The sequence below is a fragment of the Podarcis liolepis genome, assembly GCF_965112155.1.
Source record: "Podarcis liolepis genome assembly, chromosome: 15".
NCBI classification, from domain to species: Eukaryota; Metazoa; Chordata; class Lepidosauria; order Squamata; family Lacertidae; genus Podarcis; species Podarcis liolepis.
This window is the reverse complement of record NC_139566.1, coordinates 920,494-943,751: the sequence shown is the minus strand read 5'-3', so window position 1 is coordinate 943,751 and position 23,258 is coordinate 920,494. Positions and strand designations below refer to the sequence as shown.

The window sequence follows — 23,258 nt, the reverse complement described above, 5'->3', positions numbered from 1 at the left end:
GCAGCAGTGAGAGGAGAAGCGTCGGCCCCAGCGATGAAAACCTCACAGTCCCTGTTTCCACATGGGCTGGCGCAATTCCTGCAGCGTTGAGGAGAGCTTAGTGCTGAATTTAAGGGAGCAGGGGTTCTGCTCAGGAGGAACGGGATCTGCTTATTACAAAGTGCTAGGTTCCTATTCGTCTCACGTGTCCCTCAGCCGAGGTATATACAATGGGTCAGAAGTGGCCTGTTGCAACCGTGGCCAGCCAGATGTGGAGTGCAACTCCCACCAGCCCAAAACATCTGGTGGGCTCTCGGTTGGCAGTCACTGGCTTGCTGCAGCCCTCTCCCTGTTGCTTTGCTCCTTCTCTCAGTCGCTTCCTTCCTTCTCTCTCTCTCCATCTGCAGGTTGAGCAGCCTGTCTTCCCTGGGCGACTCGGCTCCCGAACGACGCTCTCCTGGCCACCGCCGTCAGCCATCCGACTCCAGCGAAACAACAGGTGAGCCCTTTTTTCTCCCGGGGGAGAGGCGGGAAGAAGGGCAGCAGCAGGGAGGGTCTTCCTGGTCGCCCTTGGCTGCTTCTCAGAGATGCGCCAAATCAAGTCCGTTCCCCCGGAAGCCTTTCAGTGCCACGGCTCCTGAGCAGACGGGCTCTTGCCTGAACTTGGTGGAGGAACAGCATAATAAGCCTTGGTCTCCTGTTTTCCTCTTCCTCCTCCTCCAAGGTTTGGTCCAGCGTTGCGTCATTATCCAGAAAGACCAGCATGGTTTTGGCTTCACCGTCAGTGGGGACAGGATCGTCTTGGTGCAATCTGTACGGCCAGGTGAGCAGTGTGGGGAGTTGGGGGGTGGGCTTTGGGCCCTGGCCTCTGCTCATAGGCCCCTGACTCCTTCCCCTGACTCAACCCTCCTCAGAAACAGGAACTGAATCTAACTTGGAAAGTGAGCTGGCAGCCTTTGCCAGTTCCCACCTGCAACATGGGGGTAATCATGTTCTACCTTAAAGGACTGGTGTAAGGACTGCAACATAACGGCCCGGTTTGAGCATAACACTCCTGGCTCCACAGCCCATGGTTTTATAAGCTAGGAATCATTATCACACTTGTACACACAGCCCTTCAGTGCTTTGAACCTCTCCTGTTCAAAATCACAGTTTCTTTTTTCATCTGGAAGAGGGAACTATGGTTTAATGACCCATTTTAGGGCCAGGATCATGAACTCGAATCCAGCTGCGGTTTTAAGATCCTGGCTAGCAAAATAAACACCCAAATGGTGTGGGGAAAATAAGAATAAAAAATACACAACACCTGCAGATTATTTATGGCATAATCTCAAAAGTCTGTCTGTCTCCTGTGTCGTGTTTTGCGCTGCTGTTTCCACAGGGGGGGCCGCCATGAAGGCCGGCGTTCAGGAGGGTGACCGGATTGTCAAAGTGAGTAGTTCTGAACTTACCCAGGTAGAAAAACGACCCCTTCTGCCATGCTCCTGGGCACCTCCCTCGCCCTTGGGCAAGCGTCCCTTCCTAAAAATTACCGCCCCAGGAAAAGTTTGCTTCTCATTTGCTCGCCATCCTCCTTCCAAGGACCTGAAGGTGTTGTCTCTTCTGTCTTAACCCCGTTCCTTCCCCTCACAACTACACTGCAAGGTGGAGCGACCATCCCGAGGTCGTTCGGCAAGGGTTGCGATGGATGAGCAGGGATTTAAAGCAGTTTCTCTCCAGAGCCAGCGCCAGGCTGGCTCTGAGGACGTGCCTGGTCCTGGCTGTCCAAGAGGAGCCCTCCACCTCTCTTAAGATGCCAGGGGCATATGGTGGGGGTGTGTGGAGGGAGCCTGTTGTCTCTCCAGCATGACTCCCCCAGCACCCTCTGAGTCCCTCTCTTCTTGTGCCAGGTGAACGGGACGATGGTGACCAACAGCTCCCACCTGGAAGTCGTGAAGCTCATAAAATGTGAGTGGGCCATGCCGGCAAGCCCTGAATTAAAACACCGGCTTTTAGCCCTTCTGGGGAATGTGTGTGTGTGTGTGTGTGTGTGTGTGTGTGTGTGTGTGTGTGTTTGTGCCCTTGGCAAGAAGGTTAGAGAAACTCCCCAGCAAGGGTACTGGAGACCCCTGTGGGCACATAATAATAATAATAATAATAATAATAAAATTTTACTTACATCCTGCACTCCGAAGCCGAAGCCGGGCTCAGAGCGGCTAACAACAATAAAAATAACAGCATTCTCAAATCAATTCATTTTAAAATCAATTCAAAATCAAATTAATGGCAACCATTGGGCCAGAGTTCTGTGAGGATCGCCAAAGGAGGGGGTCAGACTGTGCCCTTGCCAAAGGCCTGGTGGAACAGCTCTGTCTTGCAGGCCCTGCGGAAAGATGTCAAGTCCCGCAGGGCCCTAGTCTCTTGGGACAGAGCGTTCCACCAGATCGGGGCCACGGCCGAAAAAGCCCTGGCTCTGGACCTCCAATATGTTTTTGTTTGAAGACCGTAAGGTCCTCCGTGGGACGTACCAGGAGAGGCGGTCCCGTAGGTATCTGTCTTTGGGGGACAGAAAAGGGGAACAGGCGCATGAAGAAATGAGTGCATAGTTACACTATGGAACTCTCTGCTGCAGGAGCCAGCATTGCTTCTGAATGTTAGTTGCTGGAAACCTCATGAGGGGAGAAAATGCTCTTGTGCTCAGTTCCTGCTTGGGGCATCTGGTCAACCGCTGTGAGAACAGAATAATGGACTAGATGGCCCATTGGCCTCATCCAGCAGGGCTCTTCTTCTTGTTGTTGTGAAACTCTTTCTTTGCACACATTTTGCCTTGTATCTCAGTTCTACAGATGCTTGAAATAGTAACAACAACAACAACAATAATTTTTACTTATACCCCACCCTCCTTGGCCAGAGCCAGGCTCAGGGTGGCTAACACCAGTAAAATTACAATGAAAACATAATGGCGGGGGGAGAAGGGAAAAAAACCAATTTAAAATACAATTTAAAATGCAGCCTCATTCTAGTAGTAGCCCATAAATCAAGACCATAAGGGGAGGGAAACATAAGGGTCAGAGTGAGTCCAAACCAAAGGCCAGGCGGAACAGCTCTGTCTTGCAGGCCCTGCGGAAAGATGTCAAGTCCCGCAGGGCCCTGGTCTCTTGAGACAGAGCGTTCCACCAAGTCGGGGCCAGTGCTGAAAAGGCCCTGGCCCTAATTGAGAGCAATCTAACCACCTTGAGGCTCAGGACCACCAAAGTGTTTTTATTTGTGGACCTTAAGGTCCTCCGCGGGGCAGACCAGGAGAGGCGGTCCTGTAGGTGCGAGGGTCCTATGAATGAAATCTGGGGGTTATGGTTCATTTGGTCTGGTGGGCGTGTGCCCCCCTCTCAGGGAAACGGGGACTGCCAAACGTCTCATGTTTTTAACACGAATCTTTCTGTCTGTCTTGTCCCTTCCTGACCTCCCCCCTCACTGCTCCCCCAGCCGGTGCTTACGTCGCCCTCACCCTCTTGGGCTCCCCTCCTGCCTCCGTGGGGCTCCTGGGCTCCCAGCAGGATGGGCACCCCCCGGGGGCTCCTCAGGTCACACCTGCGTGCCCTCCTCCGCCCCCTCCGCCACCGCTGCCTCCGCCGCAGCGCATCACGGGGCCAAAGCCACTGCAGGTATGAGAGGGGGGTGTCCTGTGCAGTGGGGCTGGAGGACTGGGCAGAGGCTGTCGGCAGCCTTAACTGACCTCGCTTCCTCCCCACTCCGGCCTTTTCGAAAACTTAGGATCCAGAAGTCCAGAAGCACGCAACACAGATTCTCCGCAACATGCTGAGGCAGGAGGAGGCAGAGCTGCAGGTAGGAATCATAGAATCGAAGGGTTGGAGGGGCCCTCCAAAGGTCATCTACTCCAACCCTCTGCGGTGAAGGAATCACAGATGACAGATGGTCCATCCAGGGGGTGAAGCGGGGCTCTGCTGGACCGGTCATGGTGGTTTTGCTTGCCTCCTGAGCCTGGGGTCTTGCCCGCAGCAGAGCAGTCCATTGTGGTGGAATGGGACTCCCTTCCCAGTTCACTGCGCTGGACTCTCTTGTGGGGCCACAGGGCCCTTTGGGGCTTGTAAGCGCTTGTGGAGGGACGCGGGTGGCGCTGTGGGTTAAACCACAGAGCCTAGGGCTTGCTGATCGGAAGGTCGGTGGTTCGAATCTCCGCGACGGGGTGAGCTCCTGTTGCTCGGTCCCTGCTCCTGCCAACCTAGCAGTTCGAAAGCAAGTAGATAAATAGGTACCACTCCAGCGGGAAGGTAAACGGCGTTTCCGTTCGCTGCTCTGGTTCGCCAGAAGCGGCTTAGTCGTGCTGGCCACATGACCCGGAAGCTGTATGCTGGCTCCCTCGGCCAATAAAGCGAGAAGAGCGCCGCAACCCCAGAGTCGGACATGACTGGATGTAACGGTCAGGGGTCCCTTGACCTTTAAGTGCTTGTGGGGTGGTGGGATAGAGGCAGGACTGAGGCCTCTGGGCGTTGCTGGATTCCCTGACCATTGGCCATCCTGGCTGGAAGTTGGAGCCCCACTACTTGCCTGATCTCCCCCCGTTTGAAGCCAGCAGCCAAGCCATGTTGCCGTTTCTCTTACTGCCACCCTCTTGCAAATTTGAGGGGTTTTCTGTCCCTGTGCAGAAACCAGCCCCTGCCCCCCTTGTCTCAACCAATTCTAACAACTGGGATGGCGGCCATCACTTTTTTGAATTGGTGATTGTGGCACTTGCCTTGCTAGGTGTGTGACATCATACCGGGTTCATAAGGAAAGGCTTAACTAATTGTAAAATGACTAACCAATGGGAACCCAAGGAGCAGAGTTAACTGTGTAGAAGGTTTAAGCACAGAGGGTTTTTTGGGAGTTAGAGTTGTTGAGAAGTCAGTCTGGAGTTAGAGAAGAGACAGAGAGGAGAAGTCTGTGGGTTGGGCTAGTCTGGTGTGAGAGAATTTGTTAAGAGGAGTCAAACAGTTGAGATAATCAGTCAGAAGGTATTAGGAAGGTATAGGCCAGTAAAGAAACTAAAGTTAAGACACTGTCAGGAATATTATCTGAGAAACCATAAGCTTGTTAATGTTTGTAAAATAAAGTTGTTGTTTTTTAGTTCACTTCTTTTTTTTTTATAATGATATTTATTAAAACAAATTTTAAACAAATTATAAACATAAAACAAATAAAACAGATAGAATCACACATATAATAAAAGGAAAATACAAAGCAAAACAAAGAAACGGTTAACAGACAAATAAAAAAGTCATACCATACACCAATGAAAACTACCCAAAGAAGAATACAAAGAAAAAGATTATATCTCCTTATATTAAAATTTACTCACTAGTTTCTTGACCTCCTCACACCTCCCTTTCTGTGTTTCAGTTCAAATATTTAAATTAGCAAATCCTTACCCTCTGTCATTTACTCTTACTCAAGATCTTAAACTAGTTAGTTCACTTCTAACAACTGTCTGGACTCAGTGTTTTACCAGAGAGTAACGGGTTGGTGGCAGCGGGGAAGCGAGCGCAGTGGTGGCACAGGGATCACTAGACTGTTAAACGTCCGGGGACCCTGTGTGATCGCCACAATGATCTTGACCAATGCTTTACGTTTTGCTAGCCCTTTGCAAAATCTACTGCACAGCCTTGGCTCCCTGTCAGTCGGGGGGGTGGGGGGGTGGGGGCCACCAGTTGGATCTCTCTTTTGAAAAAGCAGCCTGTAATCTCGGTATCTGCCCTCCACCCTGGAGCAGCGTTGCTACGAAGCTTACAACCGGAATCCAGCTTCCCTGATCGAGGAGCAGATTGAAGGCGCTCGCCGGAGAGTCAACCAGCTGCAGCACAAGATCCGCCAAGAGACAGGAGGGTTTCTGGTGAGTGAGTGGCTGGGGGGGTGGGCGCTGTGTTGCGGAGGGGGCAGCGTGGAGTGTCGGCTGCAGTGAGAATGGGTGAAGGTTGCGACACTTTGAGCCTGGCGGTGCTCAGCGGACAGTGGAAGTTGGTGCCGTTTGCCAACGATGTGAGAGTTCCTGTGCCGCCCACAGAGCACGCCATGCTCCATCCACACAGAGCGGGGTGCAGTGCTCCTGTTGTGGGCGGCTGCCAGCCACACACTCCTCCACCCCATTCTCCTCTCCCACCTAGAGCCCGGTCTTTCTCCCCCGAATTTCAGTGGACATTCTGCAGCCACAGAACAATATGCTCAGTCCCCAGCGGGGAATGCATCTTGCCCCATCAGGTTTTTGTCCCTTCTAAAGTAATTAAATAATAATAATAATAATAATAATAATAATGTATTATTTATACCCCGACCATCTGGCTGGCCTTCCCCAGCCACTCTGGGCGGCTTCCAACAAAATATTAAAATACCATAATACATCAAACATTCAAAGCTTCCCTAAACAGGGCTGCCTTCAGATGTCTTCTAAAAGTCTGTAGTTGTTGTTCTCTTTGACATCTGGTGGGAGGGTGTTCCGCAGGGTGGACGCCACCACCAAGATGGCCCTCTGCCTGGTTCCCTGTAGCTTGGCTTCTTGCAGGGAGGGAACCGCCAGAAGGCCCTTGCCGCTGGACCTCAGTGTCTGGGTAGAATGATGGGGTGGAGACGCTCCTTCAGGTCTACTGGGCCTTTCAAGCTCAGTACCAGCCCTTTGAATTGTGCTCGGAAACGTACTGGGAGCCAATGCAGGTCTTTCTAAAATAATTTTGACATGCCTGGGGAGAGTGTTGCTGTTGCTCTCCGGTCTTGCTTGTGGGCTCGCTTTGGGGCATCTGGTCAGCCCCCATGAGGGCAGCTGGCCTGATCCAGCTGCAGCCAGACTCTTCTTATGTTCAGAAGCAGTCTAGGTTCTTGGGGGCGTTTGGCCCCTGTGAGACCAGGAGGCGGGACTAGCTGGGCCCCCTTTGGAAGCCAGGCCCTTCGATAGTCTTAGGATTGATCCCAGTGTTGCTTTTCTCCATCCTCCCACCCTTCTTACAGGGAGGGTCAGTCTGGTGCTGAGCTCTCAACCGCTTTCCTTTTCAGGATTCCACCACCCGGCTCTTCAGTGACTTCAGCAGCTCCCGAGTCACCGATGGTGAGTTGTTCTGTGGGACAGGATGCCGGGGCAGACAGCCTCGGCACCTCCCTCCTTCCAAGCAGCAAAGGAGGTTCCCACTGATTTGTGGGCCTTGTTTTCAGAAACACTGTGTGTGTCTTTGTGTGTTTCAGGGGGGTCGGGGCTAGCGGAGCTTTCTCCCTTGTTTGCTGTTCTACATTTAGGGAACATAATGGAAAAAAGCAAATTTCCTATGCGTAGAAGTGTGCAAAATTCATTTACACATTTTCTTTATCCCACTCTTCAACCCAACACACACACACACACACACACACACACACACACACACACACACACAAAACTCTTCAGAACAGCTTACAGACAAGACTGCTTGTCTCTGCCCCGCTTCAGGCTTGCAATCTAAAAAGACTCAGCACCAAAGGAAAATGGGATTAGGAGGGAGGAGGAAATAAGCAAAGACATTTGCTCATTGTTGGTTGAAAGTTCCTTCTGGGATGGAAGCGGTTTGAGGAGGAGGAAGCCCCCAGATGCAGTTGGTCTCGATTTCTAGGTTCTTAAGGAACTGTGTTGACAGGATGCTGGAATCACAGAATTCTAGGGAGTTGGAAGGTACCCCAGGGGTCATTTAGTCCAACCCGCTTTGACGTGATTCAGCAGCGGCCAGACTCTCCTTATATTCTGGTATGTCCTTGAATCTCTCCTGCCAAATACTGACAGTTTGGAGGCCCCACCCCAAGTTTTCTGCCAGGGCTCTTAACTGTGTCGTCATTGTGCCCCCTTCTGCATTCTCCAGGACGCCTCTCCTTGGACTCTCAGGACGGTGACAGTGGCATGGACTCTGGCACAGAGCGGTTCCCCTCCGTCAGCGAGGCAAGTGCTGAAGGGGTTGCTTGGGGTTCTGCTTCCTTGGGCCGGTAATGAACGTGGTGTGTGGGCGTGTGTGGTCTCAGTAACGCAATTTCTCTTCCTGGAGCAGATCTCCCTGAACCGGAATTCGGTCCTGTCCGACCCCGGCTTGGACAGCCCCCACACCTCCCCAGTCATCACCTCCAGAATGTCCCAGCACCATCGGCGCCAGGGCTCAGACACGCCATTCTCCCCCTCCGCAGAACAGGTGAGGGTCCGGACTTCCTGCCCCCCCCCACTTCCCCATTTTTAAAAGCACCCCTTGAAAAATTACCCCTGCCCCTCTCGCTTTTCTGAGCCCCTTGAGCTTCCCAACCCTTTAGCTGGGATTTTGATTCTCACCCACCCCATGACCACAAGGGGGGTAGGAACTTCCATTTCATTTGGGGTGTGTGTATTATTTTGGGTGTTTTTCCCCCCTTTCCCTTTTCAGATTTCTAAAACAGCAGTAGTGAATATAGACCTTACCCATCAGAGACCATTATATACACATATAATAACACTAGCTTGCTCTCCTTCTGAAACCTCCATTTTAGATAATGAAGCCGAGACAGAACTATTCTCAGCTTCTCCCCCCCCCCCCAAAAAAAAACAACTTGTGGGTCTTCCTCCGCAGTTTGTGATGTGTCTCACCCTGATAAATGACCTTTTGCAGGGCTCGGATCGGACGCTGAGGCCGCTCATCATTGGTCCAGAGGAAGATTACGACCCGGGATACTTCAACAATGAGGTGGTAGCGCCATCACTGCCTCACCCATGCTTTCTTGGGGGGGGGGGGAGCGGTAACAGGCCTTCTAAGAGTAGGATGGGGTTTGCTGGTTGGCCAAGGCATCTCCTATTCAGAATTTTAAAATATTACTATTATTATTAATTTTATTAGCTGCCAAGTGCGAAATGCCTCTGGGAAACATACATACACTATGTAAAGACATTTGTCAGGTTTAAGAATACAGTACCTCTCTAAGGCCACCCCCACCCCACTCCCAATGTCAGATCGCAACCCCTCAAAAGCCCCAGAGAATCTGCATTTCTGAATGGGACGCTGATAGGACGGGCCTTCTCGGTGGTGGCACCCACCACTCACCAGATGTCAAAGAGAACAACTACCAGACTTTTAGAAGACATCTGAAGGCAGCCCTCTTTAGGGAAGCTTTTAATGTTTAATAGCCTATTGTATTTTAATAGTCTGTTGGAAGCCACCCAGAGTGGCTGGGGAGGCCCGGCCAGATGGGCGGGGTATAAATAATAAATTATGATTATGATTATTATGATTATTATTGGTCTGATAGGATGTTAAGGTATGTGCCAGGAGGACCTTCCTGGGCAGAGATTGAGGGGAGAGGGCACAGTGGATTTCAGCCAGAGGCAGCGTACAGAGAAGGGCCTGATGATGATGATGATGATGAACACAGAGTCCGGGCCACCCATTCGGTATTGGAGGTCCTGAGCAATGAAGGGCTTTGTAGGACCAAAACAAGCACTTTCAGGTGGACCCTGGAACATAGATACAGGCAGCCCGTGTGGCCCCTGTGCCAGGGTCAGTGTTGTTGCCTAGCAACCCCTGAGCATGTTTCTTCTTCTTCTTCTTCTCTCCTCCCCGCAGTGTGACTCCCTCTTTCAGGATTTAGGGAGGCTGAAGACACGGCTGGCGCACCTGGGCGTCTTCCTGCGCTACATCTTCTCTCAGGCTGACCCGAGTCCTCTGGTAGGATCCAAAGGGGGCTCCTTCCTTCCTTTTACCCTTCGCCATTCCCAAGGCAAGGGCCCCGTGGGAAGAGATGGAGGGAACATGCCACTGGGCAGTCTGGGCCGCCGCGTGGAGATGGGAGGGTCAGGGATGTGCCGGGAAGCCAGGAGGGAGTTTGCTGCCAGACTTTTTGCACCCAGCCTGCGTGCCCAAGCACAGGCGCCACAGCAGGAAGGAAGGAAAGAAGCTACCTAGATTTCTGCCAGCTTTTTCCCACAGGCATGAAGACCCAAGTGCTTGTCTTTCAAAGGAAAGCCAGTCAAAATCAGGCCCCTGGTGTCCTGCATGCCAGTCACCGGGTACCACAGGGCAAATGAACCTTGTGTGGAATACGGGGTCCTCGCTGTGGGATCACATTCACCCGGTGCTATACCAGCTGCACTGGCTCCCGGTGGAGCACAGGATCAGCTTTAAGGTGCTGGTTATAACCTTTCAAGCCCTATACAGCCTAGGACCCTCGTACCTACGGGACCGCCTCTCCTGGTATGTCCCACGGAGGACCTTACCGTCTTCAAACAAAAACATCTTGAAGGTCCCAGGCCACAGAGAAGTTAGGCTGGCCTCAACTAGAGCCAGGGCTTTTTCGGCTGTGGCTCCGATCTGGTAGAACGCTCTGTCACAAGAGACCAGGGCCCTGCGGGACTTGGCATCTTTCCACAGGGCCTGCAAGACGGAGCTGTTCCACCAGGCCTTTGGCCAAGGCACAGTCTGACCCCCTCCTTTGGCAATCCTCAGAGAACTCTAGCCCAATGGCTGCCATGAATTTGATTTGAAACGATTTTAAAATGAAATGATTTTAGAATGCTGTGCTACTTTTATTGTTGTTAGCTGCTCTGAGCCCGGCTTCAGCTGGGGTGAGCAGGATATTATTATTATTATTATTATTATTATTATTATTATTATTATACTCTCTGAATCAGAGGAGTTGCTCCCGTCATGAAGATTGGGGCTGATAGCAGGCAAGCAGTTTTCTAGCTGTGTGCCTTAAGCCTATGTATTAATAAGGTGTATGTTCAAATTAAGATATTCCCAGCCCTCACTGTTGCCTCAGACTTGGAGATAACTTTTTTCCTCACATTACAAAGAGACCAAAGTGTTTTGTGAGCAGGATTCAGTCCCACTAAAAGGGAGGATGGAGACTCCAGAGAACCACTGCCAGCCACAGACTTGGTAGATGGCAGCTTTCTGTCTTCCCCTCCAAACCGGTTCTTTATTTAGAGCCACGAGGACTGCAGCCTTCACTTCTGGAGTCTCGGTGGTGGGGCAGGTGCAGAACACCCCAGGCCCCCAATCCCTGACTTCGCCAGGTCAGGGCTACCCCTCCCTGAGAGCCACAGCTGCCAATCAGTGTTGACAATACTGAACTAGATTGGTCTGACCCAGCAGAAAGCAGCCTCTTCGTAATTCTTGCAGCCCGTGAAATGCGCTTTGCTGTGATTGCCACAGTTAGTTCCTGCCCGTGCGAGAATTGCGAAACACGCCTGCAATCCCTCCTCCGTTTCCAGCCAGGCAAGATGCCCCCATTTATCCTGGACTGGCATGGTGTCTTCCCTGGGGGCTCCCGTGGCAACTCCATACAGGGGACGCCCTGCCAGTCCCACTTCCTCTCCCCCTCCCTCACCCCACCCTTTTCGGCTCTCTTGTGGGCATTTCTTCATCCTCTCCGTTCCCTCTCACCCTGATGCATGTTTTTTCTCCTCTTCCTTCCTCCTCTCTCTCTCCTCGGCAGCTGCTGTACTTGTGCGCAGATGTTTGCCAGCAGATGAGCCCCAAGGAAGCCCGGGGACTTGGGAAGGACATTTGGAACATCTTCCTGGAGAAAACCGCGGTGAGTGATGGGGGGGCAGCCGGGGGCTTCCTCGCTCCCCCCACCCCAGCCATATCACGTACCAGGTTGCACTGGTGGTGTGGGGGGTGAGAGGCCTCGGGAGGCCGGTTCTGGTGGATCAACACTGTCTCTTTCTTTCCCTTCCTCAGCCTCTGAGAGTCAAGGTCTCCGATCAGTTGTTGGCTGAGATAGGTGAGTTTGACCTCCTGAGCAAAAGGGCTGTTGTGACCCTTTAAGGATTAGAAATCTAGGAGCAGAGACAGGTAGTGATGGCTTGGAGGGAATTTCCTTCTCTTCCTGTGTGCTCTTTCAGTCAGTCTTGCCATGGGTGAACGGATCAGCCCCAAGAACAGTCCAGAAAGTCACTGGCCCAGAAGGGCCGTGGAAACAAGCTGTGTTTTGCCTTCACAAAACAAATGAAATACCGTGAAAATCCCTGAAGTGAGAAGTACTGTATTTTTTGCTCTATAAGACTCACTTTTTCCCTCCTAAAAAGTAAGGGGAAATGTGTGTGCGTCTTATAGAGCGAATGCAGGCTGCGCAGGTATCCCAGAAGCCAGAACAGCAAGAGGGATCACTGCTTTCACTGCGCAGCAAATCCTCTCTGGCTTCTGAGATTCAGAATATTATTTTTCTTGTTTTCCTCCTCCAAAAACTAGGTGCGTCTTATGGTCTGGTGCGTCTTATAGAGCGAAAAATACGGTAATTGACTAGAAATTTTATCTTATAGAAATAAACTAAATAGGTTTTCCTATTTTTCCTTAAACTTTTATTATTATTATTTAGTTTATTTCTATAAGTTTATTTCCATAAGGTAATATTTCTAGTTGATTACTTCTCGTTTCAGGGATTTTCACATTATTCCATTTGTTTTGTGTAATTTCTCGGTTCCGTGGCTGTCTTTTTCCCACGGGCTTTGCCTTCACGGCCGGAGGCAGCGATTCTTCTGAATCCCCCATTGCTGGAAGCCTCAGGAGAGCAGAGCGTGCTCTTACACTCGGGTCACGCTTGAGGGTTTCTGGGGCATCTGGTCGGCCACTGCGAGAACAGGGCTGGGCGGGCCCCTGGCCTGATCCAGCCACAGAGTTCTTCTTATGTTACATTCTTACTTGGGTGCTGCTGTTGTGCTCAGGACCTGCGGAGCACCCGGCTAGATGGGCCCCGTGTGGGTCAGCAGGCTCTTGTGTCCTTTTGAGGCATTTGGAGGCCGTAGAACGGGTGGGGGAGCACCTGTGGACCCCCGCCTCCCATCACCATCAGCCGAGGCTGTTGGGTGTCAAGTCCAGCAGCACCTGGAGGGTCAGAGATGTTCCTCCCTGCTATGAAGTCTCCCCTCCTCCTGTCTATAGAAGCCTCCAGGCCTCCCGCTTGTCACACCTTCATAAGACTTATTTTCCTTCCCCCCCCCCCAATCCATGGCTCCTCCAGACTCCTGCCTGCGGAATGGGGAGGACGTCCGGAGCATTTTCCTAGAGGCCCAGGAGGCCGTCATGCCCGAGATCCAGGAGCAGATCCAGGATTACAGGTGAGCGCAGATCCCCCAGGGCCTTGCCTGGCTGCGGCTGCGAAAGCACGTTGATAGGGAAAATGGGAGGTGGCAGAGGTGAAGGGATTGGGGGTAGCGAGCCCAAAGGCCTGGGGGGCAGAACTGACACACACTGTATCAGAAGGGAATCAGGGGGCTCCTCCAGGGAAATAGTTTGTTCAACGTTTGGCCTGATTCGCTTGCCCAAGGCTTACATGGCGGAGGTGAGATTTTCAGGGTTAGGTCTTTCCTGAGCTTTCGTTTGGATTGGTTTACAGGGCAGTTTTGAGGCAATGAGCATTCATCCCAGGGTGTGTGTGTGTGTGTGTGTGTGTGTGTAGGTAGGTAAGGTGGTGGTTATGCATCTTCCCATTAGCCATTTATCATCACACACTTATCTACGCCTTTCCCTGACACTTTCCAAATCACGAAAATAGAATTCCTATGAAGTGCATTTGTGTGCTGATTGATTAAATTAATCTGTAGAGGAGCGGCAAGGATCCTAATGGCTAAAAACTGGAAAAAAGAAACTGTGCCAACAAATAAGGAACGGCAAGACAAACTGTTAGAGTATATTGAACTGGCTAGATTAACAGAGGCAGTTAGAGGTCACACTAGACAAGGGTTTCAAAAAGCATGGGGAAAATGCGGAGAATACTTCACAAAACAGTGCCCTAAAATACACACCTGGACTTGTTTCGATTAATGCCTGCAGGAGACTTTGTGGATATTTAAGTTATAATTAGAAAAATCTTAATAATTATTCATAAAGGAAATAGCTTATAAGAAGTAAATAAGGAGACCAGATACAGGATAAAGGAAGTCCTTTATTTGGTTGTTTGCATTGTTGTATGTTATGCTCATTGCATGCTATGTTCACGTTTAATGAGGGTGGATTTCTGTATTGGGGGGTTATGTTATGTTGTAAATAATTTAAAAAAAATAAAATAATAATCTGTAGACTTCAGCTCACTTGTTTAATCCACTACTCCAGTTTTGAGTAGTTTTGATGGGGTTTTGTGTGTCTTACGTGAATCCCCTAGTTGGTACCCACTTCCACCTGCAACAGAACAGAATAAAGTTTTGTTTTGGGGTCGATGCTCCTTCGTGCAAGCAGGGATCCCAGAGGAAGTGCCCTTTTCTAAGACAGAAAGTTGACAGCTGTTGTTTCCATCCAGCTGGAGCTGTTTTAAAAAGCAAACCTGTTCCGCAAATGTGCCTCTTCTGTGCTTTAAAAGAGAGCCCAAATGGAATGAAATAGCGTCATCCCAGGTGTTGCGCTGCTTTCCTCTGGGTCACATGACTTGACTTCTAGATCTTCTAAGCCGCCTTGAGTTCTGGGGAAATTGGGTCGGAGGCAGGTTAGGTGGGATACAGAGCTATGAATGAAAGCTGAGAGCGAGGCGTGTCTTCATCCTGCCCTGGGACTCCTCTCTGGCCTTGCAGGACCAAGCGCACGATGGGCCTGGGAAGCTTGTACGGGGAGAACGACTTGATGGACCTTGACGGAGACCCCCAGAAGGAGCGCCAGGTGGCCGAGAAGCAGATCGCTCAGCTTGGAGACATCCTGTGAGTGTGTGTGTATAATCTGAGATTGCACACCTGAGATGACTTTCCTGCAGCATTAAAGTGTCTGTATACAGTATGTGGGGACGCGGGTGGCGCTGTGGGTTAAACCACAGAGCCTAGGACTTGCCGATCAGAAGGTTGGCGGTTCGAATCCTGGCAACGGTGTGAGCTCCCGTTGCTCGGTCCCTACTCCTGCCAACCTAGCAGTTCGAAAGCACGTCCATGTGCAAGTACATAAATAGGTACAGCTCTGGCGGGAAGGTAAACGGCGTTTCCGTGCACTGCTCTGGTTCACCAGAAGCGGCTTCGTCATGCTGGCCACATGACCCGGAAGCTGTACGCTGGCTCCCTTGGCCAGTAAAGTGAGATGAGCGCCGCAAGCCCAGAGTCGGCCACGACTGGACCTAATGGTCAGGGGTCCCTTTGCCTTTATACAGTATGTGTGTGTCAGGGGCTGACCTGGCAGGGGCTCCCCCCCACCCCCAGCCTTGCAAGGCTCCAGATATCATATAGGAACTCCTTGCCTGTTGCTCTGCTCACCATCTGCTCCTGGAGACTTTGACGGCCGGCTTCTGCTTTTCTTTAAGGACCCGTTTTTATTGCGTTAATGCCAATAAAGCAGGAGGGAATCATGAAGGGTGGTTGGAAGTTGTGGCTCAGAGCCAGGCCGGCTTGTTTTGCGGCTGGTGTATTGGGAGTGCCCTCAGTGAGAGAGAGAGAGAGAGAGGAGAGAGATAGCTGTTCACGGAGGATCGACCCCGCCCTGGTCGGTGGCCGAGGCCCTCCTCTAACTGGAGAACACAAAGGGGCGCAAGGAGTGACCCCTGTAATCTTCTCCGGTCTGGAGTCCCCGGTGGGTTTTCTAAAGGGGCCTGCTCCAGTTTGGGATAGCCATAATTTCTGGGCACAGGCTGTGCTGCCACCACAGTCCCATCCTGCCTGGAGGATTGCGCATGTGGTGCTCTGCCAGGCTTGAGGCTCCGTGCAACTACAGGGACAAGCAGCCCCTCTGGCTGCAGGGTGAGGGTGGGGCTGGGTCCCTCGGGAACGGGGGGCAGAGATATTTCCCCAGGGAGACTTGACAGCAGAGGGTTATGTGCCTGCGTGTGGGTCTCAAGGCGGGAGACGATAGGGCAGTCCTGGGGGATAAGAAATGTGCTTGCCAATGGCGAGTGGAGTGGTTGACCCTGTGGCTTGCAGCTGATGTGCCCAACCTCTTGCAGGAATGGCCCAGTGGTCAAGGATGATGGTGGTGGTGGCAATGGGAGTCCCAGCAACATCCAGAGGGCACCAGTGTGCAGGGAGGAAGGCGGGTTTTCAGTATAGACCAAATGGGCAAGAGAGGGTCTCCTGCCTGGCAGGAGTGGACCCCCTGTGAGCCGTCTCTTGGAAGCGACTGGGCTGTAAGCAGAGGAGGAGAGGCTGTAGGAAGGGAAGACGCATCCTAATCTCCTCCTTCCTTTGTCTCCTTCCTCCAGATCCAAATACGAAGAGGACCGGAGGTGAGTGTTTCCCTCGAACCTCAGCCCCCCAGGACTACTAGCTCAGGCTGCTCAGAAGGTGGGGAGAATTCCAAGGGCCCCCTTGAGAGGCTGCCAGGGACCTGCTTTTTCCTGCTCTCTTTACCTTTCATGTGGCATATTGCTTCATTTCTGGGTTTTTATCTTACATATGTGTCTTGTCAAGGGACGTGCGTGGAGCTGTGGGTTAAACCACAGAGCCTAGGACTTGCCAATCAGAAGGTCGGCGGTTCGAATCCCCGCGACGGGGTGAGCTCCCGTTGCTCGGTCCCTGCTCCTGCCCACCTAGCAGTTCAAAAGCACATGAAGTGCAAGTAGATAAATAGGTACAGCTCTGGCGGGAAGGTAAACGGTGTTTCCGTGTGCTGCTCTGGTTCGCCAGAAGCAGCTTAGTCCTGCTGGCCACATGACCCGGAAGCTGTACGCTGGCTCCCTTGGCCAATAAAGCAAGGTGAGCGCCGCAACCCCAGAGTCGGCCACGACTGGACCTAATGGTCAAGGGTCCCTTTACCTTTACTGTGTGTCGTGTCAGCTGCCTTGAGGCTTTATTTGGCTGAAAAGCAGCCAGGAGACACAAAGTTTAGTTAACAGGGTTTGTTCCGCGTTTTAGGTTTCTGGGTACCCACAGATCAGTTAGGAACCGAGTCTCTCTTGGTGTTCCTGCTGAAGTTCATTCCATTTATTCTTCAGTAATTCTTTGGGCATCCCTTCCGTTACATAGGAAGCTGCCTGCTGCTGAGTCAGGCCATTGGTCCTGTATCGTCCACACTAACTGGCAGCGACTCCGCAGAGATGCTGCCAGTGGGGACTGCACCTGCGACTTTGCTTCTGCAAAGCAGGTATTCTGCCATGGAGCTGCTATGGCTCTGTTTCTTGCTGGTGAAGTGCCTGTACATAAATTTCCTGTTGTGCCCTTCCAGAAGGCATTTGGTGTCCTTATGGGGCAACCCTGGAAGGAGCTTCAGTTGCGCGCACACACTTTATCACACACACTTTTCAAAACATTGACCCGATTTAATATTTGCAACCCTCTATTTCAACAGCAACTCTTGAGCTCGAAGCAGCTCAACAATAACCACAATAGCATTTAAAAAACAGACACTGCAACCGCTACGATATCAAACACAGTAACATATAAATAAAGCAAATATCAAGAGCAAATTGTTCAAAAAAATTGATACAGTCATAGCATTTCAAAATATCGGAAAGGGCTGCTGAGCACCAGCCCTGTGCCATCCTCTCTCTGGGAAGAGCTTTTCTCTTCTGTGGGAGGTCAGAGCCAGCCAGGACCAGGGACGCTCTGATGCAGTGAAGGTGACTGAGAGGCAGAGGCCGGCCAAGACCCCCTTGCTTTAAAGCTGTCCGTTCTTGACGTTAGGGGTCTTGCGCCATTTAGTGCCCTCTAGTTTGAGTTCGGGATGCGGGTGACGCTGTGGGTTAAACCACAGAGCCTATGACTTGCCAATCAGAAAGTCAGTGGCTCGAATCCCCGAGGCAGGGTGAGCTCCCGTTGCTCAGTCCCAGCTCCTGCCAACCTAGCAGTTCGAAAGCAAGTGCAAGTAGATAAATAGGTACCACTCCGGCGGGAAGGTAAACGGCAGTTCGGTGCGCTGCTCTGGTTCACCAGAAGTGGCTTAGTCCTGCTGGCCACATGACCTGGAAGCTGTACGCCGGCTCCCTCGGCCAGTAAGGCGAGATGAGCACCGCAACCCCAGAGTCGGCCACGACTGGACCTAACGGTCAGGGGTCCCTTGACCTCTCGTTTGAGTTCTCTCTGCTTTTCCCCCTCCCACTGGCCTGCGCTGCCCTGATGCCAGCAGCCTCTTCCCTTCGCCCTCCCCTTGTGGGGCTCAGTTGACCCCTCTTCCTCCCTGCAGCGCCCCCATGAGCTTCGCCTTGAACACCTATATGGGCCATGTGGGGATCCGTCCGCGAGAGGCACGCCCCGTCAGTGTGGTGGAGAAGTCCCAGGCGCAGGAGAAAGACAAGTGGCTGCCGTTCTTCCCCAAGGCCAAGAAGGTGAGCTGGTGGTCAGGCTGGCGTTAGGGAGAGAAGGGTGTGTGTGTGTGTCCCGTGCCTCTCCTAATACACACTCTGTGTGTGTCTGTGTGTCTCTCTCTCTCCTGGCGCAACAGAGCAGCAGCACCAAGAAGGATAAGGACGCCATAGAGGACAAGAAGCGGAACCCCATTCTCAAGTACATTGGGAAGCCCAAAAGCTCCTCCCAGAGCAGTGAGTTCCAGGGGCAGAGGAGGGCAGGGGGGGGGATGGTGCTGAGCGCACCCCCCTCTCCTGCAGTGTGTTTTGGGGGGAGTGGATTCAGCTGGGCTTCCTCCTTCCTTCCTCCTCTCCTCGCTTCTCCTCCTCCTTTTTCTGTCTTTTTCATCGGTGCGATTTTGACGTTGATTTTGACATTCCATTCTTTTTGTTTTCCTTTTCAGCATTTCATGTCCCCTTGTCCCCTGTTGAAGGTAAAAACAAAAGGAACACACACTCACACCCCCTGCAGGTTTTTCTCCCTGACCCCCCCATCCCAGCTCACCCCCCCTTACCCACCCCATCCCTGCTGCTGCTGCTGCTTAAAAAAATAAAAAATGGCGAGAAGGTATCTTTTTCCAGAAAAGGCCTTGGAAATTGTTGTTGTCACTGGTTCTGTGAGGATGGGTTGGATTTCATCGCTCAGGGTCTCCCCCACCCTCTTTCCCCTCCCCATGCAAAAGCCACACTTCCGTTTCCTTGCCTAACTTCTGCGCCCAGGACAGAAGTGTCGCTGCGTCCCCTCCTCTGCCATGCAGTCGTGAGGAACGTGGCCTTGGCGCTGCCCTCAGAGGGCCCTTTCTGCCGTGGCTTCCCCAGCGGGGTGGGAGATTGCCTTGGGAAAGGTGTGCAAACCACCCCTTGCGTTCACTGTGGGGAGACGGTGCCGCGTTCTCTCTCAGACGCACCGGAGTGGAGCTGAAGGCCACCCCTTTCCCCTTCCCCTCCCATCTGCTTCAGAACTGGTCATTCAGGCCGTGTCCCCTTGATGTCGTTTTGCTTACAGGAGTGGCCCTTCTTCCCCTTTGATTTCTTGCCAGCGGGTGTTTGGGGGGCCCTGGAAGTGGGCTGGGCCTGAGGCCGTGGGGTTCCTCCTTTGTGGGAATCCCTTGTGGGAATCCATAATCCTAGGTTTCCTCTTCAAGTGGGGAGAGGGTTTCAGGATGAGGACCAGGTGAAGGGGAGAGCGGAGACAGGGCCCTCTCATCCCGTCGGCAGCTGTGTAGACATGGAATGTGTCTGTGTAATGAAGGAGTTCCAGGCTTTTATCCAGGCAAGGCCTGCTGAGAGTGGACCAGTTGAAATTAGTGAACCCAAGCTGTTCATGTCCATTAGTTGCAGTGGGTCTACTCTGAGGAGAACTGGCACAGGATACAATCCCCCTTCCCCACCCCCAAAGTGCCACGCTTCAGTTCCCTCTACACCAGTGGTTCTCCACCTGTGGGTCCCCAGATGTTGTTGGACTACAACTCCCATCATCCCTGAGCTCTGGCCTTGCTAGCTAGGGGTGATGGGAGTTGTAGTTCAACAACATCTGGTGACCCACAGGTTGAGAGAGGCTGCTCTACACAGTCATCTGCCTTGGACCTTCTTCTGGGCCAGACCCTGGTGTCTGCCCCCTCATCCCCACCCCAGCTAAGTCCGTAGCTATGTGGGGCTTCTAACGGCTCGACTTTCCCTCCCGCTCTGACCAGTTAAACCCGGCAACGTGAGGAACATCATCCAGCACTTTGAGAACAACCAGCATTATGACTCGCAGGAGCCTGGCCTGCAGCGCCTCTCCACCGGCAGCTTCCCTGAGGACCTCCTGGAGTCGGACAGGTAGGAGGACGCCCAGAACGCCCGGCAAGGGGGGTGGGGACAGGTGGGCTCCAAGTCCTCATCTGCCCTCCTTCCTCTCCCTCGTGGCTTCAGTTCCAGGTCGGAGGTCAAACTCGGCCGGTCGGAGAGCCTGAAGGGCCGGGAGGAGCTGAAGAGGTTGCGCAAAGCAGAGAACGTGCCTCGCTCACGCAGCGACGTGGATATGGACGCCGCGGCTGAGGCCACCCGTCTCCACCAGTCGGCCTCTTCTTCTGCGTCCAGCCTCTCTGCCAGGTGAAAAGGGGGGAGCTCCTTAAGGTCTAGCGCCACCTTCTGTACTTAGTATTCCAGCACCTTGCAGAAGTGGAACGCTTTCCAGATAAATTTTGTTGTTTGCTGGGCATCTCTGTAGAAGCGGCTTATCATTGTTCCATCTTTGGGGCTGCTGTTCTGCGCCATGTTGGGCACAGAAGCGTTAAGAACATAAGAATAGCTTGCTGGATCAGACCAAAGTGGACCCATCCAGTCCAGCCTCCTGTTCTCACAGTGGCCAAGCTGATACCCAAAAGGGAAACCTGTGAGCAAGACCTGAGCCCAAGAAGAACTCTCCCCACCTGTGGTTTCCAGTGGGGATTCAGGAGCCTCTGACTGTGGAGACAGAACAGAGCCATCCTGGCTAGGAGCCATTGATACACCAAAACACCACCACCACAAACTGCCTTATAAAACCAAAATTACTAGAATAATAGCTAGACTAGAGATGGACTGGTAAGCATTCAAACAACAAACATACTAAGGTGCCGTGTGCAAGACAAAGCCTGGAGATACTGTAAACGTGGAGTGGATAAATGTACAACTCTTATCTCCCAACATTAACATTCAACGTTAACAGAACCTTCGCATCCAAGGTGACACAATTTAAGCAGCCTCTTTTATATTGTTTGTAAACCACTTCAAGGTTTTATTTACAGGTAGGCAGGATGCAGTTTTTGCTAAATAAATGAAGTAAATAAATAACTGTAATCAGGCAGCTAAGGCAGCTTTCTGCCCCTCGTTCGCTTTATTTTGCAAAAATTGCATCCTGCCCAACTCCAAACAGCTGCTAAGTGGTTTACAAAGAGCATAAAATACACGTTTAAAATGACCCGTAAAAAAGAACCAGCGTTAGAAACAAGCTTACAAAAAGCAAATTTAATGAAATAAGAAGTTAAAAGTGTGCATACTAAGCTGAAATGACTGGTTAAAATACCTTTCAACTTCTACATGTCTTGGTAGGCTTTGCCCAAACAAAATATTTTAGTAGGCTCCCCCAAAATACAGCGAAGGTGCCTCCCTAATCTCAATGGGCAGGGAGTTCCAGAGGGTAGGAGGTGCCACGCTGAGATACCAGCTCCTTAAAGGTGCAGAATGGGCCTTATGTGGAACGTCTAGAAGTGCCACTTCTGCAGGTCAAAGTGACCAAGTGGGCATATATGGGGGAAGGTGGCCCCTAATTAAGATGTGCAATGTTTGTCTTCATGGTGCTCCTTTCTCGCCCCCCCCCCCCATCCTTGCCTTTCTTCCTTTGAGGAGCCCTCTGTCTGTTTGCAAAGGAAAGGGGTCACTCTTCCCCTCATTCTGTGCCTTCCAGGTGTTTGGGACTCCAACTCCCATCAGCCCAGCCATCGTGGCTGTGTCCTCATGAGTCCTTGTGCCATTTGACCTGCTGGCTGGGGCTGATGGGAGCTGGAGTTCAAAACCCCCAGGGGGCACCTGGTTGGGGAAGTCTGCGTTCAGTGTCTTCAGTGTTTGCTGGATGGGTCCCTTCCCGCAGCCGTGAGGGTGTTAAGCCCAGAGCTTGTGCTGCTCACCATTTATAATCTCTTCTTGTGCCTCCAGGTCTCTGGAAAACCCCACACCGCCGTACACTCCCAAAATGGGGCGCAGGTGAGCTACCCTTACAGCCAGGGCCAGGAGAAACAGGCATTCTTCCATGGGGCAGGAAGAGTGTGTTGTCTAGGTGTTTTCCTCTTCGTCTTCTTATTCTTGGTGACCCAAAGGAGCAGGGGGAACGAGGCCACGACTGTCTTGTGCTTAGTCATGGTGGTCCTGTGTATGCCTGGGCGGGGTCCTCCCTCCCATCGCTGGACTGTGGCAGAGACCCCCAGAGCAGAAATTGAACTGGACGCTCACTTAATTGAGTCTCTCCGTCTGTCTCGCAGTTGGGGCGTCCTGCAACATGAAAGAGACTTCTGGGTCTGGCTGGCTCATAATGGGGCTATAAAGACCCTGTGTTGGGAGAGATGCTGCAAGGAAGGAACTAGGGTAGGGGTCACCCAGCTTTTTGGGCTTGTGAGCCCATTGGCACCTCACTCGCTCCTTCCCTGGAGCAGAACACCCAGCCACAAGAGACGAGAGAAAATGATCGCATGTGCAAACATCACTTTCCCAGACGCTCTGGATACAGTTCAGATCCAGCAGAATTAACCTGAGCCTTGAAAAGCACATGGAGCTAAAAGATGAAGTGGGAAGGAGCATCGCAAGGCTCTCGTTTGCATCAGCAGGCAAACTCTGAAGCTCTTATGCGCCCTTAGTTCCAGGAAGGCCCAGTTTACGAGGCTGGAGGACCTTTCTCAGAGACCCTCTTTTGACATCCCTTCTTGTCTCTCTCTAACCCCCCCGGCGCAGAAGCATCGAGTCCCCAAACTTGGGCTTCAGCACCGACTCCTTCCTGCCCCACCTGCTGGAGGATGACCTCTTCCAGCTCTCGGAGCTGGAGCTGGAGCCAGACTCGCAAAACTGGCAGCACACCGTGGGCCGTGAAGTCGTGTCTTCCCTGACGCAGCGGGAGATTGACCGCCAGGAAGTCATCAATGGTGAGGAGGGTCTCCCTGCGGTCGCCGTCAGAAAGACATTGGGGGGGGGCGTGCCTGGTGAGCTCTGACATTCTGACATAGGGCCAAGGCAGCCAAGTGCGGGGGTGTGGGGGTGCTTCCTGGCCCTGAGGGGTGCTGTAATGTCTCCAAGGAAGATGAGGAATCCCTAGATAGGGCCTGTAAGACAGAGCTACAGTGGTGCCTCGCAAGATGAAATTAATTCGTTCTGCGAGTCTTTTCGTCTTGCGATGTTTTTCGTCTTGCGAAGCACGGTCCGTTCCAACTGCGCCTCTTCAAGTGGCTTTAAGAAAAAAGCGAACATACTCGCAAGACGTTTTCGTCTTGCGAAGCAAGCCCATAGGGGAATTCGTCTAGCGAAGCAACGCAAAAAACGAAAAACCCTTTCGTCTAGCAAGTTTTTCATCTTGCGGGGCACCACTG

At 52.1% G+C, this 23,258-nt stretch overlaps 1 protein-coding gene across 5 annotated transcripts in view; it reads left to right on the top strand.

The window, feature by feature from the left end:
- ARHGEF11 (Rho guanine nucleotide exchange factor 11) overlaps positions 1-23,258 on the top strand; it is a 73,962-nt gene that overhangs the window by 20,438 nt on the left and 30,266 nt on the right. For 4 of the 5 annotated variants that reach the window (XM_083476923.1, XM_083476926.1, XM_083476927.1 and 1 more), the window contains 24 exons: positions 387-478; positions 704-802; positions 1,361-1,410; positions 1,869-1,926; positions 3,442-3,620; positions 3,730-3,801; positions 5,726-5,845; positions 6,997-7,048; positions 7,824-7,900; positions 8,007-8,144; positions 8,592-8,666; positions 9,540-9,641; positions 11,413-11,511; positions 11,661-11,703; positions 12,940-13,036; positions 14,483-14,605; positions 16,084-16,107; positions 18,003-18,144; positions 18,261-18,357; positions 18,567-18,596; positions 19,857-19,983; positions 20,077-20,256; positions 21,841-21,888; positions 22,630-22,817. In XM_083476923.1, the coding sequence (XP_083333049.1) occupies positions 387-478; positions 704-802; positions 1,361-1,410; positions 1,869-1,926; positions 3,442-3,620; positions 3,730-3,801; positions 5,726-5,845; positions 6,997-7,048; positions 7,824-7,900; positions 8,007-8,144; positions 8,592-8,666; positions 9,540-9,641; positions 11,413-11,511; positions 11,661-11,703; positions 12,940-13,036; positions 14,483-14,605; positions 16,084-16,107; positions 18,003-18,144; positions 18,261-18,357; positions 18,567-18,596; positions 19,857-19,983; positions 20,077-20,256; positions 21,841-21,888; positions 22,630-22,817 (2,312 nt within the window). The remainder of the gene's footprint in view (positions 1-386; positions 479-703; positions 803-1,360; positions 1,411-1,868; positions 1,927-3,441; positions 3,621-3,729; positions 3,802-5,725; positions 5,846-6,996; positions 7,049-7,823; positions 7,901-8,006; positions 8,145-8,591; positions 8,667-9,539; positions 9,642-11,412; positions 11,512-11,660; positions 11,704-12,939; positions 13,037-14,482; positions 14,606-16,083; positions 16,108-18,002; positions 18,145-18,260; positions 18,358-18,566; positions 18,597-19,856; positions 19,984-20,076; positions 20,257-21,840; positions 21,889-22,629; positions 22,818-23,258) is intronic. The other variant, XM_083476925.1, reaches the window with a different exon arrangement.